The 17,645-nt window shown below is 35.6% G+C and overlaps 1 protein-coding gene across 1 annotated transcript; it reads right to left on the reverse strand.

Moving 5' to 3' along the window:
• Positions 1–9,465: 9,465 nt before the first annotated feature.
• LOC132276697 (CAAX prenyl protease 1 homolog) lies at positions 9,466–17,091 on the reverse strand. The gene is made up of 14 exons (XM_059778264.1): positions 16,739–17,091; positions 16,188–16,335; positions 15,821–15,905; positions 15,627–15,722; positions 15,196–15,261; positions 14,980–15,078; positions 14,672–14,785; positions 14,457–14,567; positions 14,217–14,279; positions 13,291–13,383; positions 12,416–12,529; positions 10,493–10,564; positions 10,169–10,234; positions 9,466–9,917 (listed from the first exon to the last, which is right to left on the reverse strand). The coding sequence occupies exons 1-14, from the start codon at positions 16,767–16,769 to the stop codon at positions 9,792–9,794; spliced, it is 1,284 nt and encodes a 427-aa protein (XP_059634247.1). The 5' UTR covers positions 16,770–17,091; the 3' UTR covers positions 9,466–9,791.
• Positions 17,092–17,645: the final 554 nt, after the last annotated feature.

Raw genomic sequence — 17,645 nt, forward strand, 5'->3', positions numbered from 1 at the left:
AGTGATTTATTTTATATTTATTTATTTGTTTTCCTGTATTTGTTTTAAGTATAATTAATTAGTTGGTTATTTAATACAGATATAGTTATTATGAACGTGATTGTGTTGGGCACTTGTTTAATACTAGGTTTGGGTGATATTTAAGTTAGGGTTTAATTTGTAGATATATAAGTGGTAGCCGACATAATGAGTGGTGGAATTAGGATTAGGGTTTGATAGAGCCTATATATATAGAACAATTTATGTCTGCAAGGGTTTTGAGAAAACCCTATTCACGTTATATCTGGAGAGGGGACAACAGAGGTTCTGGAATTTGTTTTGAGAATAAACAGATGGGGGGATTTGAGAGATGAAGTAAGGGAATTGCTCGTGGTGAGCTAAGAAGTAACAGAGGTAAAAGGCAATGACCAGAGGAGGAAGGGAAGGTCTTGAGTTTGCCGGAATTTGCAGACGGAGGTTGAAAAGTTTCAAACCGAAACCTAAAGGCAAGTTTCAGACTATCTCTTTCCTGTAAACTTGTGTTCTGTGCATTCTTTATAGTCTCTAGGGTTAATTCAACTTTAAAACTAATGGTTGATGCATGTGTAACAGACTGTAATTTGTTGTGTTTAAAGAACTGGAATCGGTTTTCTGCATATTGTGTTTGTGTATGAATTGAGACTTTTGTAAATTAATTTATAGTGGAAGATGAAGAGTTTCTAGGACTTTAGGAACTTAGACGGAACGCTAGGAATGTAATTAAACTTTAAAACGATTATTTATGCATAATGAACCAAGCTGAAATCTGTTTTTACGTTTTTGTGTTTATGAAATTGTTCTTTGCTTCAACTGCTGCGACAAGGATTTAAGCTTCTGTAAATCAAATCCTAAGGGGATGTGAGGAGGTTCTATGACTGTGTGGATGTAAATTGAACTCTAGGAAGTTTAAAGATCTGTATCAAAGGTGGGACGGATGGCTGGAATGGCACTGGAACCGAAGATGAAGGTCAGAGATGAAGGAGCAGGCTCTCAAGGAGAGAGAGCCGGCTCCCTAAGTGAGGGAGCCGGCTCCCAAGCAAGTAGAGCCGGCTCTCCATGAGGGAAAGCCGGCTCTGGAAGATAAAGAGCTGGCTCTCATGGGGGGGAGCCGGCTCCTTTGAACAGATACCCCTTCGGGGGTATTTTCGGCATTTTTCTGCCTTTGGGGCCTTAAACGAAATTTCTGGAAAATAAAGGGAGTTCTAAATACTTAAAAATTTACCTATTGGAACCTTTAAACAGTTGGTTTATGCTAGGGTTTAATTCTAAGGGGCATCATGAACATAAACATTATTAATGTGTATGTTGTCTGGAAGAAAGGAAGGGAGATGGAAAGGCTAGTTGTTTACGCTAATTCAATGAACTGATATAACGGATATTGTTGGGATTTTATAGCAATGATATCTAGGATATATATGAGTCTCAAGAGGGTTGGTTGGGTTGTGGTTGTGGTTGACATGCAATTTTAAATATATATAGTTGTATGCTGTAAGGAGTGGAGGAAGTTCTAACTACTGGGTTGTTTTCACCAGTTAAATGGGCTAGTATATTGTACCATTAAGGACTTATATAAGGTACAGTTTGACTTCTCTGTGTTATACTGTATCAAGCACAGGTTTTAAGTTGGAGGATTAAAAGACGTCATATGATGCAAACATAAATTTTTATGCCGTCAGGGGGTTAAGGAGGTTTGCATTACTAGTCTTTGTTTTAATGATTTAAATGAACTAGTATGAGGGTATGGTTTGGTTTGAATGGTATATTGTGCTCAGTTCATAAGTCTGATAATCATTATACTCTGCTATGATTGTTAATTGATGAACTGATTTAGTTTCTGTTTTGTCAATTGGATGGATGTGGATAATTTAAATTGTTTAACAGTAATATAATAATTTAACAGGAGTTTTATGATTATAATCATATACTGGATGCATAATAGGATTTTAATAATACCTGTTTTCTATTATGCTGGTTCATGGATATACTTGATGTTCTAATGAATGTGCATCACTGGTGGATCATTTGCATTATATGTACCGGTATGGGATGGTGACATATCAGGGATGGATTAGATCAAAAACCTAAGTCCTACCCCTTCATACATACAGAATGGATTAACTAAAAAAGTTAAATCCTACATGGATGCATGTCCTGTCAACTAAAACAGTTGAACGACATAACGGATGTTTGTTTTATTTTTCTGCATTAGGAAAGAATTTATATATATATTTATGGTACCGTGATACGAGCTTGAGTCTCCTGATCACGGTTAGGGTGCGTATATTACAAAGGTTGAGTAGCTAGATATAGCTAATGTTCCCTGGTAGGTCTAGGTACTTGACCGCTGAAAAGCGTGTTTTATAGGTCACCTTCTACCCAGGCTGAACTATGTTATAGGCTAGTGAGCATCCTATAGTGTGTATATATATATATATGGACTATGGTAGATATTGCCGAGCTATCAAGGATGTATCTGCGTATCGGGTTTATGTACGGATTGTAGTAGATTGGAACTTGCATGTGGGCCTGACCCACTTCTATTTTTCAGGTATTCGCCAGTACCAGGCTTAGAGTTTGATCGTGCTGATGCAGATACAGACACTCACTCTTTCGGTTACATAAGATTTCCTTTCTATTTTGGTTTTGGATTTTAATTCTGTAAATTTATTTAAAGTTTTGGTATTAGGGGTCCACTAGGTGGATTCCCGAGTTGTACAGATTTAAATTATATTAATTTATTATTTAAGGTTCGAGGATTTTCATTTTAGTTTTCTTTCAGCGCATTATTATCTTATTCTTAATTCAGTTTTATTCTTGCTTGTTTACATATTGATTGTTTGGTATCCCTTGGATCTGTGCTCGGACTTGATCACCCGTGGCTCTAGAAACGAGAAGTATCACAGTTAGCCCATCCCTTGGCAAGGGAATAAATTTTATGAGATTTACGTAGCTCTTCACTCCTATAATAAGGGAACGAGCTTCACTCAGCTCGTCCCTTTAGTAAGAAAACTAAATTTTACGAGCTTCCCTTAGTTCGTCCCTTTAGTAAGGGAATTAGGTTTTACGAGCTTCACTCATCTCGTCCCTCTAGTAATGGAATTAGGTTTTACGAGCTTCACTCAGCTCGTCCTTTAGTAAGGGAATTAGATTTTTGTCAAGCGTCGGGAATGCCAAGTCCTACTGAACTAAGCATGCTTGATGATTACTTTCTTGCCCCTTTTAATAAAGGAAGTAGATTTGCTCTAGCGTTGTGAGCTCAACCTTTAATAAGGGAGTAGTTAATCCTCCGTCTCTTTACCGAGGGAAGAAGATGAAGTTGACTATTCGTTCCTTTATGGGGGAAAGAGGTGTAGTCTGAAGGAGGATGACCTATTTAATACGAGAGGTAGTCATCTCGTCTCTCTAGTAAATGAAGGAAGCTTTAATTATCTCACCCTTCTGTATAGAAGAAGTAATCGGTTTCTTGTCCCTTTAATGAGGGAAGAATGTGTTGTTGACCCTTACTTCCTTTAATAAGAAAAATAGATTACTATGAGCTTAATATTTCCACATAGGTAGGTAACTAAAAACGTAATATTTTATTGCGTAAAAATTGAGGGTCATCCATTTCAATGGTGATGGTGACCTTATTAGAAAATAAAATAACACGTGAAATGATGAACTGAGATGCCCCCAGTCTTTATTTTGAATGACTTAATAAGGCTAATTCCAGCTATGAGACAATTATTAGTCGGTATACTTATCTGAGTCCTCCTCACTATATGTCCTATTGCTTTGGCTGAAGAATGATCTCTTATAGCTAGTATCTTTTTCATCCCTGGTGAGAGGGGCTGACCTCTTCTTGTCCTCTCCTTCCTTTCCCTTCCATACATTCATGGCTTCTTCAGCGTTCATGTGTTTCTGCACTCTGATCAACAACTTTGCCATACTGGTGGGAGGTTCATTGGATAAGGTGAACAAGAATCTGGAGGTTTGGAGTCCTCCTATGAAAGCTGTTAAAGCCACCTTGTCGTCTACCTCTTCTGCTTGCAACATCTCTGTGTTGAATCGGGTGATGTATTCCCGGATTGACTCGCCCTTTTGTTGCTTCACAGTAAGCAGGTAGGTGGCTGACCTCCTATGCCACTGACGAGCAATGAAGTGGCTCACAAATTGCTTATTCTGATTCTTCGAAGGTGTTGATGGTTCCTGGCTTCAGCTTATTGAACCAAACTATTGCCGATCCCTTAAGTGTGGTGGGAAAAGCTCAGCAAATGATTGCATCTAGCACAGCGTGCAAATGCATAAGAGCCTAAAAGGTCTCCAGGTGATCAAGGGGATTTTTGGTCCCATCGAAGCTTTCGAACGAGGGCATCCTGAACTTGCTAAGCAGGGGGCATTTCATAACGGCAGGACTGAATAGCAAGTTAGTCCTCTGCACCAGGTCATCTATGGCGGCAGAACCTTTCCCTTTCATAGCCTATATTACATCTTCCATTTTTGCTTTGGGATCCTCGATCTGTAGGTCGAAATATGTAACTTTCTGTCTTTTCCTTAACAAAAAGGTTGTGCCTGTTTGAGACAAGGGATTCCTGGAGGCGGGGAAGGAGATTCTTTGTGTCGGTTTCCGACTTGGCTTTGTTCTACCTCGAACTTGTGAGAATGATTGTTTTCTCGGTCCTCCTCGTGTTGTCCTTCATCATTCAAATTGGGAGGACATGGGTCGGACAATTCTTGTTGAGGTGGTGGTCCCACTGGGGTAAGATGTCACAGAATCTCTGCATTTTGTTGGATCAACTGGTCCATACTCTGATGCAGAGTTTGGACCTGTAGTTCTAACGCTGCAAGCCGTTCCTGGTCATTCGGGACGTCTGGGTGCTCACTCGACCATTTTCTTTGACTGGATCCCTGCAACGATGTTTCTGTTCCAGTTACCATACCGGACCACAAGTGCATATACCCAATCGAGTAATTAATTTAAGGGAATCGTAGTTCCCATAAACGGCGCCAACTTTTGAGGGTAAAATCCACGCGGTCTGATACAACACCATTTTCCTGCAAAGAAGAGAGTAGAAGATTGATGAATCTTGTAACACCCCCAACATTTTCCACGCATAAGTTGATCAGGCTTATACACGAAAAATAAGGGATATAAAAAACAATTGGCAATATACAAGCATAGAATACAAAATGATGATAAATAAAGAATTTAGACAGGAAAGGAACACTAAACAATACAACATCCATCCATCCTTTATTTAATACAGTACTCCATTACAACTTGGAAATCATATGTCAAGGATCCCTAAATATAAACCTGAGAGTTCAACGTCAAAAGTAAATAAAAACTGAAACTGAAGTAATACATAAAACTTCTACCCTGAACTGGACCGTAAGAGTAGATGAGTTCAGATGGTGGTCCCTCACTGCTAACCTCAACCTTGGAACGGGTACTAACCGTATCCTGAAATAAGAACAATGGTGGGTTAACCCCACGAGCAAGTCCTCTCTACTATGACCCAAATCAGAGAATCAAATAAATTAATCATTATGAATCGGACGAGTACTATATTTGCATACATCCTAAGGGAACTATCCAATGTATAACATGACCTCAACCAGAATAGACGGTGATCACTTAGACTCACACTAGGTTGGTAAGTGTCGCCTTTCCCTACCCAGGAAATCAACTATTATACATGGTGCACGATACTGACAACACAGATTATAACGAACTACACAGTGATGACACCTCTCAATGTACTGAAGAATATACTGAGCATATCAATTAGGCAACACATGCCAACAATATTAATAAATATACCGAGTATGTCAATTAGGCAACACATGCCAATAATATTAAACCACATACCCCGACAGCCATACATCTGTCTATCGCAACGGATGCATAAGGTATAAATGAGTCTAAACTTATTAGCCAGCTCACATGGTTCTATATGGCAACACATCCATATAATATAAATGCGACATAATTAAACAGTCCATTTATTTCCTGAAATGCACACAGCATAATAATCATGGTTTATATATCATTTAACAGTATAAACATCCCATAAGATATCATGGATAATTTATATGACTAAAACCATGGCATTATTTAATTTAACAGTAATGTTTGATACCATTTAATAAGATAATAACACTATTTATATTTAACAATGTCGTTAAATAAATCACATTAATATCCGTACTGTAAACGAGCCAATACATGCTTAGAAAAGATTAATCGGCCATAAGAATAAGTAACGGGTATTAAAATAATAATTCCATGGCCCGTTAAACCCGTAAATACCAACACAGTACCTAAAAATCCAAGTTTAAGGTTCTGGAATTTACAAAACAGGCCCTAGGGGTATTCTGGTAATTTCCAGCAGCTGACAGGGCCCCTCACGCGCCCCCACGCGCTGCCCTAAGCTTCCCCACGCGCAGCCCAACCTTCCCCACTCTCCCACGCGCTTCCACGCGCGTCTGGAGAGTTCCACGCGCGCGCACGTGCTCCCACGCGCGCGTTGATGGCTTCTTGCTGACGCGGCGTCCTCCGGTTGGTTGGCTGCATCATCTTTCCTACATGCGCGCCACACCGGATCAATCCACCTATGCTCCTTTCATCCTGCGGCTGATGATTAGCGTGCACCATCATATGGTGTCCCGCGCTACACCGAATCAATCTAAGGATTCACAACCCATCTAACGGCTGCTGATCCATGCGCATGCTTGTTACAATACACCGCAACACACCAGATAACTCCGGTCACCTTCCTCACTGCCGGTGGCCGGAAAACTCGCCGGAAATTGCAGAAAAGCCCCGGAAAAATCTAGAAAATTCCCTAAAACCTTATTTAATTATTTTCAGCCATTATTAATTTCATAGGATATTAAATAAATATATACCATCCTATATAATTAAAATTTCATTAATTTAATAAACTAAAATTAATAATTTATTAACCTCATAACCTGGTCTTTATGCATGAAAATAAACTAAACAATTAATTTATTAATTCAAAGGGGAAAAGTAGATAATAACTTGCCTTTTTGGATTTAAAATAAATCCGCCGGTTGCGCGTAGTCGGGTAAATTTCTCCTACACCGGTCCAAACTCCTTTCTTTCTCTCTCTTCCTTTCCACACTTTTACAATGGCTCACTAAAAGTTATAACTTTTTCTAACTCCCTTCCATTCCTTCTAAGGTAGGCTAGCAATTTATATACAATTTATATAATATAAATATTACAAATATCTAATTTTGCATTTAACTAACCACATTCCCAACCATATGGCTTCAAGTCGTACCCATAAACATTAATGAAATCCTATCCTAATCTCTAATTTCATCATGACTTATGATTTAATACTATTATTATTATTATTATTATTATTAATAAACTATTATAATTATTATTATTATAAATATTATTATTATTAAACTATTATAATTATTATTATTATTATTACATAAAAATACATTATATCATCATAATACTTTATAATACAAATATAATACTTTAATTAACTAATAATGCTTAATTAAACATAATCAACCAAATAAAATTATTAATAATAATACATGCACCATTAAATGAACTCAATATAAGAATGGTAAAGAAATCTACACATTAATTAATTAAATAAACTAAACTCTTTAATAAAATACGGGGTATTTCAAATCTTGACGGCACCAGTGTGGTGTCTGCCAAGAGCTTTCCGACGATCAAGTTAGTCACCGGAGGTCTAAAAGAAAGGCATGGATTTAATAATAGTTTTTTCGTCGTACCTTATTCCCGAGTCGTCTCCCTATTTATCGTCACTTCCCTTATTCTTGACAAGGGAATATTATAATCATTATCCCATGAAAATCTTATCCTTAATAAGATTTGTTATTATCCCATGGAACTTATCCAATGGAAATCGTTATCCTTGATAACGAAATATTATCTTTCGAAAGTAGAAGAGATCTGGCGACTGATCAATACTTAGTTGCCTCTATCGTTAGGTTAGGTTTATGTTTCCCTATAAGTTACTAAACACATCTATAACATATTTTTTTTCAAAATAAAAGTATTTTTAGCTAATAAAAAAAGCAATCCAAAACTGGCTCTTAAATATGTATGAGTTGGATTGTGAAGCACTTCACCCGTTATTATTGGTATTAGAGGCAACGCTGAGTCTCTAGGTGCATGCCGAGTCTTTGGGTGCATGCCAAACCTCTGGCTCGGAGTCCGAGTGCACACCCGAGTTAGTAGGGTGATCCGATTGCAACAAGGCCTTTGCAAGTTCAAATGAAAATAACATCGAAGAATTAAAAATAATATGTTAAACTTTTAGGTATAATTGTGAATTACACCTATCCATTTGCGTTTAGAATCACACATTATGTTTTTACAGAGATAGAGATAAGAGTGTGTGTAGTCTATGTAGTCGATCTAGAGGGAGACAAAACACGAAAAGGCCCTGTGATGGAATAGCATGTACCAACATAAATCAATTTTTAAGAGTCAAAGTTCAACCCTTCTCTGTAGCATGTATCAGCCAGAATGGATCAAGTTTAGTTTTATGAAAACAATTTTTAATAACTGGTAAAACAGTTTTAAAAGAAAAACAATTCTCTCAAAATAGGTTTGATTAAGGTGAAAGCATTTGATATCTAAAAATGGCATTAAAATAGCGTGGTAGAATATTTCGAATGCATTTTTTTTAAAATTTCAATCCCAATTAGTTGAGATGTCATAGTTAAGGACGGAACCAGTTCAGGCTCACGCGGGACATGTGCCCCTCAACTTTTAAAAAATTGCATTTTTATATGTATAATTTTTTAAAATTAAAAAATTGCCCACTTTTAAAATTTTCATTTTTGCATGTATATTTTTAAAATTTTAATTTCTGCCCCTCAACTTTAAAAAATTTCACTTTTGCATGTATATTTATTTAAAATTTTAATTTCCACCCACATCAACTTTAGAAATTTTCATTTTTTTTTTTTTTTGTTTTTTTGTATAATTCTATAAATTTTAAATTTGCCCTGCCTCAAAAATTTTTATTACATTGTGCCCCTGAACATAATTTCTGGCTCCAGTCTCTAGTCATAGTCATGATGTAGTAGTTAGAAAACCATGAACAAGGCTTCTAACATGTTAAACAAAAATTCTCCTACATTTCATACATATTCATTCACTGTATAAATGAAAATTTCATCCAAAGAAAGAAAAAAAAAAACACTCACCAGACCTACCATGCAAAACTCATTTCATATCAAATAATATGACGGTGCTGTAGTGCAAGAGAGGCAGTTTAAAAGTGTGACTAAAATGAGGACAAGTCACAGAGATACACAACCCTATGATTGTTGAGAGCAGCAAATAAACAGCCAATGCAAGCTTGTTGTCCATCATTCCTCATAGGTTTATCATGAGGTTGCAAGCTGCAGAAAAATCTTGAATTGCCAAACTGATTATTCAGATACCAAGGAACAAAATATTTATTAATACTTGTATATTGCAAGACTGGAACAGTTCAAAACAAAACCAAAAAAAAAAAACTAGTTCCGTCACTGTTGACAGGTCCAAGTACAATTCAGTTACATTAAGCTACTTCCTCTACCAGTTTTCCTTCTTTTTTGTACCTCATTTGTAATTCCGTGGAAAGTGGTATTAAAGCTATATAGATTCTCGCATTTGCAACGTTCTGCTTCACGAGTATAAAATGATGCTCGAAAGCATAAAATGAACTAATTATGTGTTCACTTCAGGATTCCCACGCTTCCCTCGGTCTCTCTTTTTATCTTCCCTCGGTCTCTCTTTTTTGCTGTTCATCAATTGCAGCCAATCTTTCAACAAGGGGAGGATGAGAATAGTGATAAGCAGAGTACCAAGGATCTGTGTTCATAGCTGACAAGTTTTCTTCCTGAAAAATGTTAAGATTATTAATCAGAAATGTATAACATGACAACATCAAAAAGTTTTGATCAAGTTCGATAGATTTATAATGTGTTCCCAAAAAGATAAAAATGCTACAAAATTTTTCTAGATCAATTGGCAGGCCACGGAAACCACCAAAAGAAAAATAACATAAAAAATAAAAAAAACCATCAAAAGAAATAAGGAGGGACTCCATCATCATCACTGACATGAAGAGGGAAACAAAAGTAAAATTACCTGCAGTTTCACAAGACTGGCTCGAAGTGCTGCTGCATAACCAAGCTTCTTAGCAAAGGCGTCAGCCTATGTAAACAAATCATGTATGGAAGTTATTTAGTGTTAAACACAATCTACTCTAAAAGTTTAAGCTTTCATATGTGACCTTTTGGTTCACATCGTGTTTTATCATGTTAACAACCATCTACTCTAAATGCTTAAGCTATTAGAGAGGGTGTAACGTCAATATTTATATCCTCTAACATATAGCACCAATGTTCAAATCAAAATTGTATTGAAAGAAGCATTATAACCAAAATTCTGGTTCTGCATATCATACACTACCTGAAACTCAAAAGATCGGCTTACAAGATTCATACCAAAGCTGACTAGATTCTGGAGAGGTAGTACAATGAGCTGCAATCAACAAGATCAGGTAAAATATTACAAAGCAAAGTTATCGATTTTTTCCTCCTCCAAAAGAAGAATCCTTGAAATTGCATATTCATTCAGAATATAATGCTTTTAAAAGTCGGCTGCCTAAAGATCAGTTTGCTATCCATCAAGAATTCCTTGGGCCTAAGTGAGACATGTTATAACAGGCAAACGTGTATACTTGAGTATGGCAAGTCTTGGAAATCAAGAAAACTAATTATACCCGTGATGTATTTATTTTTTCAAATGAAACAGAAAACAAAAATGGAAGTCTGGAATCAGTTAATCTCACATAAAACATAAGCTCGGACCTTGTCTATATCCAATGAGTCCACTAATTTTGCCAAATCCACATTGGGAATTATATTCTACGATGCATTGTAATTCATCGTCATCATCATCCTTGCCTTAATCCCATATGAATGGGGTTCGACACGTGAATTATGTTTCTCCATTCCTTCCTATTACCCGTCATGTTGCCTACTATGCATTGTAATTCATTCTAGTTAAAAAAATTACATTCAACTGTCTTTGTTTGACATAACAGGGTGGTCGTAGGTTTAAAAAAAAGGAGAAGAGAGAGCAGAAGAGAGTTTCATAGCTTCCGTATCAAAGTTTTAAGTTTTATTGAAGGCATTGCAAGTAATGAAATAAGATGTGGCAGGTCTAATTTTAGAAGCATTTCCAGAACCATAACAAGGCTAAAGGAATACAATTCCCTAGTTTCTCTCCTCTTCTCTCTATTATATCTTTCTAGACTTTTGGGTTTATTTCTCTAGTTTTTATCTATTGACATTCCCAATCTATTTTGGGTTTCTTACTCGTCATTTCACCTACTATGCATTTTGCTAATGGTACTTCCATTAGAAATATTAAAACCCATAATCTAAGTTTTTTCTTTTCATTTGTCCATGGAAATTTGCAATCACTTGAAATCATATTGATAAGAAATTGAAGTTTCAGTGTTCTAATTGTAGAGAGGGGAGGAGTAAGGGAGACAGATAATTTTGGTCGGTAATTTAAGCAGCTGCAGTGGTGGTCGAATCAAGCGGAGGAGGTGGAGGTTGCCAGTGTAATGTGGGTGGTAATTTGATGAAGTTGACAAGAGAGATGAAGGGCATCCTTTTCCTTATTAACAAATAGTATCAACTACGTCAAACATAATGATTAACCATTGAATAACAACCATATAGCAATTGTTGATCAACGCAACTTTATTTCAAAAAAAAAAAAAACCTTATTATTTGTATTAGAAAAACCATATCACTTTTCTTCATTTCAGTCCCCAGAACTGATATGATTTAACCTCCTCAAAACCATGTTTTTAAATCCTTTTCTGAAAACAAAATATCGATTAAATTATCAGAGACATTTGCTGAGGCCTTGATTCTTAATTATAGACATTTCATGAAACTAAAATGTGAAAATCCAATCTAATGCTGCAAACCAATTTGGAAGAGAAAAGAAAATTAACCAGATATTGAGCACAAAACACCTTCTAAAAGAGAAAGGTAGAATTTGCACTTGCTAAAATCCAAATTCTTAATCTCAAATCATGCAAATAATTTAAATATCTCAATGCACCAACTTTAGCATTCTTAACTTACCAATGATTCATTGAACATGCTACGCATGTCATGAAGGTGAAGCAACAATATAAATGAGGTATAGAGATATCTTCTAAATGTGAAAGAAAAATGCTTGGAGTAATAGTTCCCAAGTATTGAACAGAGCAAGACATATTAAGAGAAGCAACAATATAAATGAGGTAACATACACGTGTTCGACTTAAACAAACCGAATTTCTTTACTTCAAGATAATCATATTATTACCTCAAATATAATCAGTCCAATGAGGACTGGCTGCGTATGAAAACCAAAACTCCGGAACAGATCCTTTGAGTGTCTCACAAGACTATATCCTCCCAATTTCAAAAATGTAAGAACCTGCATTGGTGTAGAAGAATAAGGCAGGAAGCTTTAAGTGTCGTATTGCAGCTCCTCAAAAATATTAATGTCATCAAACATTTGAAATTTTAGACATGAAACAACTGGGATGGAAAGAGGCAACATTAAATTACAAGTTACATGACGAAGATTCAATATGTCACATGAAACATGCTTTTTTCAGTCAGCAATAGAAGGTCAGAAAATAATATATTAACATGTGTGTAGGATAAAAGAATAATTTAACATGCGTGTAGGCTACGAATAAACCAAGCTGTTTATGAATGGGTTGGGTAAAACAATAATTATAGTCAATCAAAGTTATGGATTGAAGTCTCTAAGCATTCTAGAGAGAGAACAAGGAGATCACAAGACAAACTGAGATAGATCAATTCAACTGATCAAGGATAGATCAATTCAACTGATCAAGCGTAGATTAGAAGGATTGAACAACCATGGAGAAGTAGATTGCATGAGCGAAGTCATAAATAATAGAAAAATGAAAACAAAATCCTCTACTAGGCATTAATTTTCCTCCGCCAAATATATTCGCATACCATATATTCTACTGAATTTAATCTTGGAGAAAACTTAATGAATCCATAGTTTGATACCATGCGGAAGGAGCCATAATGCTATGCCTCAAGAAAAGAAACAAGGTCTGACCTTCACAATTTCACATGCCAGTGGCTATAGTTACGGGAAAAAAAACTAAAGACATCCTGCACATGTAACAATGATAATATATAACTAAAGCATACCTGAAAAGCAATGAAAAAGTAAATTGTATGATTAAGCTTCCAATGACCCAGTTCATGTGCAATAACAGCAACGATTTCCTCCTCATTTTTGCACTGCATTAAATCACTTAGTCAACTGAAAGAAGAAGAATCAAGAAAACATAAGAGGAAAAAAAAGAAAAGAAAAAGGAAAAGAAGGCATTTTAACACTGCAAGCCCTAAAAAATGTGTATCTACATGACTTTTTTCTTTTCTTTTCCTAGTCGATACTCATCCCCCTCCAAAGAATTGTTTGCACACAATAGGAGTCGAACCTTAGACCTGATGCTACATGACTTTAGATATGAATTCATTTTATTTTATTTTATTTTACTTTATTTATTTTTGGGTGGGAGAGTGCCGTTTAACGTGAAGGACTTGAACACTTACCTCCCAATTTAGGGGGGGTGAGAGGAATGAGGGGGGCTGTTGGGGCAGAGTGGAGGAGTTAACACTCAAGGTACCGCTTTGTCCCAATTCAAAATATATCACATATGCAACAATCCCAAAGGACCCAAACTATAGCATTGTGAAGTATAAGTGTAAGAATATTATTCATCAAATCTTTCATTCACTCAATCAACTAAACTCTCCTATAAAATGTACTTTAGAGGCTATCAATACTTCAAGCCTTCTAGGAATACAAAGAGAAGGGAAAAAAAAGGGAGCATGTGTGTGCTTGACTGGTGTTCTGTCGTGAAAAGATCAAAACATACAAAATTAACAAAGTTTTCAGTTCTTTTGGGTATAGATAACCTCACACTAGCTTAGTGCAGGTTACCAAGAACCTCTTCATCTCAAAGTGCTTTCCGTATAGAATATGCATAATTTCAGCAATTCAAGCCTAATGAACAGAATATAGGAAAATGAACGTCGTTATTTTTCAAACACGATATGTGCCTCCACACCTGTTGAATCAATGTGTCATAAAGGACAATGCGCTTGTTCTTGAAGAATCCATACATATATGCCTGCATTGCAATTTTAACTCAAATTAAAGCAATTATCAAGCGAGTAAAAATGAAGCATATACATTTTATAACATTTCAATGTTTTTATAACATTTTTTTATTTATCGAAAAAAAAATGAAGCACGTGAAATTTTAAAGATGCGTAGTCCTTTTTCAATACACCAGAAAAATCCTCACATTGCTATGGCTTGACCTTTTGGATCCATCAACAACGAACAACTTCTTTAAGGGAAACTTGAGGGACGAAGCAAGATTCTCAATTTTCACCCTAAGCTCTCCATCTGGAAGCTATACATTTGTTGCAAGATGACATAGAATTATTGTAAAACTATACATACATTGCCTGGTTGGATTTTCTTCAATAATTAATAGAAATAAATTCTGATACTCACTGGTGTGAACTTGTTGAAAAGCGGTGCTATTAAAATCGGATAAAGAGTCATCATCATGAGGGACAGAACAAGCAGAAACGCCCAAAGATAGATGGCAATATAGGGACCTCCATTCTGCATCATTAGTCAGTAATAACCGAAGAGGAATTCCGGTATTTAAAATCAATGCAAGTAGAAATGGAACAGCATGCAAAACACCAGATCCAAAAATAGCAGGCTATTAATCCAAACATGACAGTCACTTCATATTGTATAGGAACATGCAACAAGTGAATATTATCAGTTTGGAAACTAACAAATTACTCTACCTGTACTATTACAATGACTGCAGCCACAATAGGCGGCCCAATTATAATGGATAGGACGATTTCTTTAATCATGTCCCTAATGAATAACCATATTGTTTGCTGTAAAACATAAATGTATATATTTTAGAAAACAATTCAACCAAAAAGAAAAGAGCAACAGACAAAAAAAAAAATAGTGCCCTAAACATGACGAAAGATCAAAGGAAGAATACAAACTTTGTTGAAACCATGGTGGGCCTCGATCACAAATGTTGAGTACAGAGAAAAAGGCAAATAAGTAATCTGCAGAGGAATTCGAAAAACATATCATGGTCATTGCATTGTGATTTCATTCCCAATATATATATATATATATATATATATATATATATCACTTTTTATAAGTGTTGCCAAACAGATCATAGTATCTTACTACAGAATATAATCATTCTAGTCGAATTTCATTGTCCATCCAATAAACCTTTTTATTATGATGGATGTACAATGTATATATATATATATATGATCTTTAGATATGTGTGTGTATATATATTATCTTTAGTCATTTCTCCTAAGCAGATCTTGATACCCGAAGAAAACCTAAAATTATTCTAGTGGAATTTCATTGTACACATTACACAATGAAATAGGAGAGTTCATGTATGTACCTGTGACCAAATCATAGCACCAGCTAAGAATGCAAGAGACTGTAATATTTCATTCTCGGCATCGAGGCCAATAAAAACCAAAAAGTCTCCTGATCTCTGTAGTAGATACAAATTTTAATTAAAGAAAAAGAATAGTAACTCAAGAATACTCCAACCTTAAAAGGGGCCCTCAAAGCCACCACTGAACCACTCACCTTCCAGAACCAGGGAAATAACCGCGATAACAAAATTGCAGAGTGCAACACTATAGTTACAAACTTGTGAACAAAACGGAAGCGGCTGGAAGTTACAGAAAAATCCAAACCAAAAAAGAAAGGTTGCATTAGTAATAGGAGCATATAAATCACCTCCAATAGGCATTAGTCCAGATGTTAACGATTTCTCCTCCTCAAACGGGAGGTTGGGCGTTTGAGCCATGCTAGGGGCAATATTGTGGGTGTGCGCGGTTTGTATGAAGTTTTGAAAATAATAATAATAACAAGAGCAGATGAAATTGCATGAAGAACCTTGATGACCCGCTTCAATAAATCTACATGTCAAGGAAAATGTGTTGAAACAAACCTTCTATCAAGAGAATAGGCTCGGGATTTTTCGAACTTTTCTTGGCTGATCACTCCTTCCAAAGTTTTTGGAAGTGAGGGCAGCTTAAGAACAGCATATTGCCGAATGTCAAGATAAGTGTGAAAGAGATACATGAATATCATAAAACCTGAGAAACCATAAACATAAATAATTGATTCATTAACTGCTTTCAATTAACAATGACAGACAAATTGTGAAAGAAGATGGTCTCATATGTAAAAAACAAAATGAAAGATTTCTAAACTTTCTTTTTCTTATACTTTAAATTCAAAATGAATATGTGTTCTTTTATCATTGTGCTATATCAGTGATCCAAAGAATGTCCATTTTCACTGATCAAGAATTGAAAAATAGAACTTATAATGAAACGATTAATCAATAAACCGTACAAATGGAATAATGCATGCAGTAATATAGATTTCATTGAAGAAAAGGAAAATTTTGAATATAATAGAAATGCTCCACAAAATAAAGGCAACAAAGCAATACAGATACAGGAAGAGAGAGAGATTTAGAGATAGAAATGGTACCAACAACAGTTTCCATGTACGGAAACGCCATGATTGACTCGGTAGTTGCAGACTACTGTGTGTGTATGTGTATAAATAGAGAGAGAGGATGGGGGAGGGAGTTTTAATCTTCTTCTGTGTGTGTATATATATATACACACACATAGACAGATCAATGTATATAAAAAAAAATTTGAAAATCCGGAAAGATGAACGACTTGGAGTCAAACATAAAATTTTAAATAATTAATATTTAATGTATAAGAAAAAGAATTGAGCACTCATGACATCACTTGCATCCCTCAGCTCCCGAATATACAAATCACATCGTCCATTATTCTCCATATAGTTAGTTATAGTTGTATTTTACACATACTTGTGTCCACTCTTTCTTCGTCAACTGCCCAGTTAAGTCTTCTGTCAACAAATTATCATTCAAAATTTTAAGAACCACGTAGAATAAAATAGCATGTGCCAACCACGGGAAAGAAAAGAAAGAAAAAGAAGTCAATGTTCAACGCTTCTCTATAGCATACATCAACCTCATAATGGATTAAATTCAGATTTATGAAAAATATTTTTAAGAATTCACAAAAGAGTTTTAAGAGTCGTACAATTATCTCAAAATTCGTCTTTTTATTTTTTATTTTTATTGGGTGTTCATAGAACAATTCTCTCAAAATTCGTCTGTTAGATTACCGTGAATACATTTGATATCTGTAAATGGCATTAAAATTGTCTGGTTGAATACCCCGAATGCATTTGAACTGATTTACAGCCTTGAAAATTTTGAGAAATCCCACGGTCTGCTAGGGTTCAAGAAATTCTAACCAATTTCCAGCCCCAGGAGAAGGAGTTAACACAGACTAAAAAATATACTTATGCGAAAGTGACTCCAGTGCCTCAATGTGACCTAACTACAACCAAA

The sequence above is a fragment of the Cornus florida genome, unplaced genomic scaffold, assembly GCF_030987335.1.
Source record: "Cornus florida cultivar Cherokee Brave unplaced genomic scaffold, ASM3098733v1 CherokeeBrave_3.0.0_Hap2_Chr10, whole genome shotgun sequence".
NCBI lineage: Eukaryota > Viridiplantae > Streptophyta > Magnoliopsida > Cornales > Cornaceae > Cornus > Cornus florida.

Bases quoted from the DNA above. Each gene is read 5' to 3' on its own strand.
- LOC132276697 (XM_059778264.1), bottom strand. From the start codon at position 16,769: ATGGCGTTTCCGTACATGGAAACTGTTGTTG. The intron at 14,568-14,671 runs GTGAGTATCAGA...ACAAATGTATAG, and splicing joins TTTTCAACAAGTTCACACCA to CTTCCAGATGGAGAGCTTAG. The intron at 12,530-13,290 runs GTATGCTTTAGT...ACACCAATGCAG, and splicing joins ACTTTTTCATTGCTTTTCAG to GTTCTTACATTTTTGAAATT.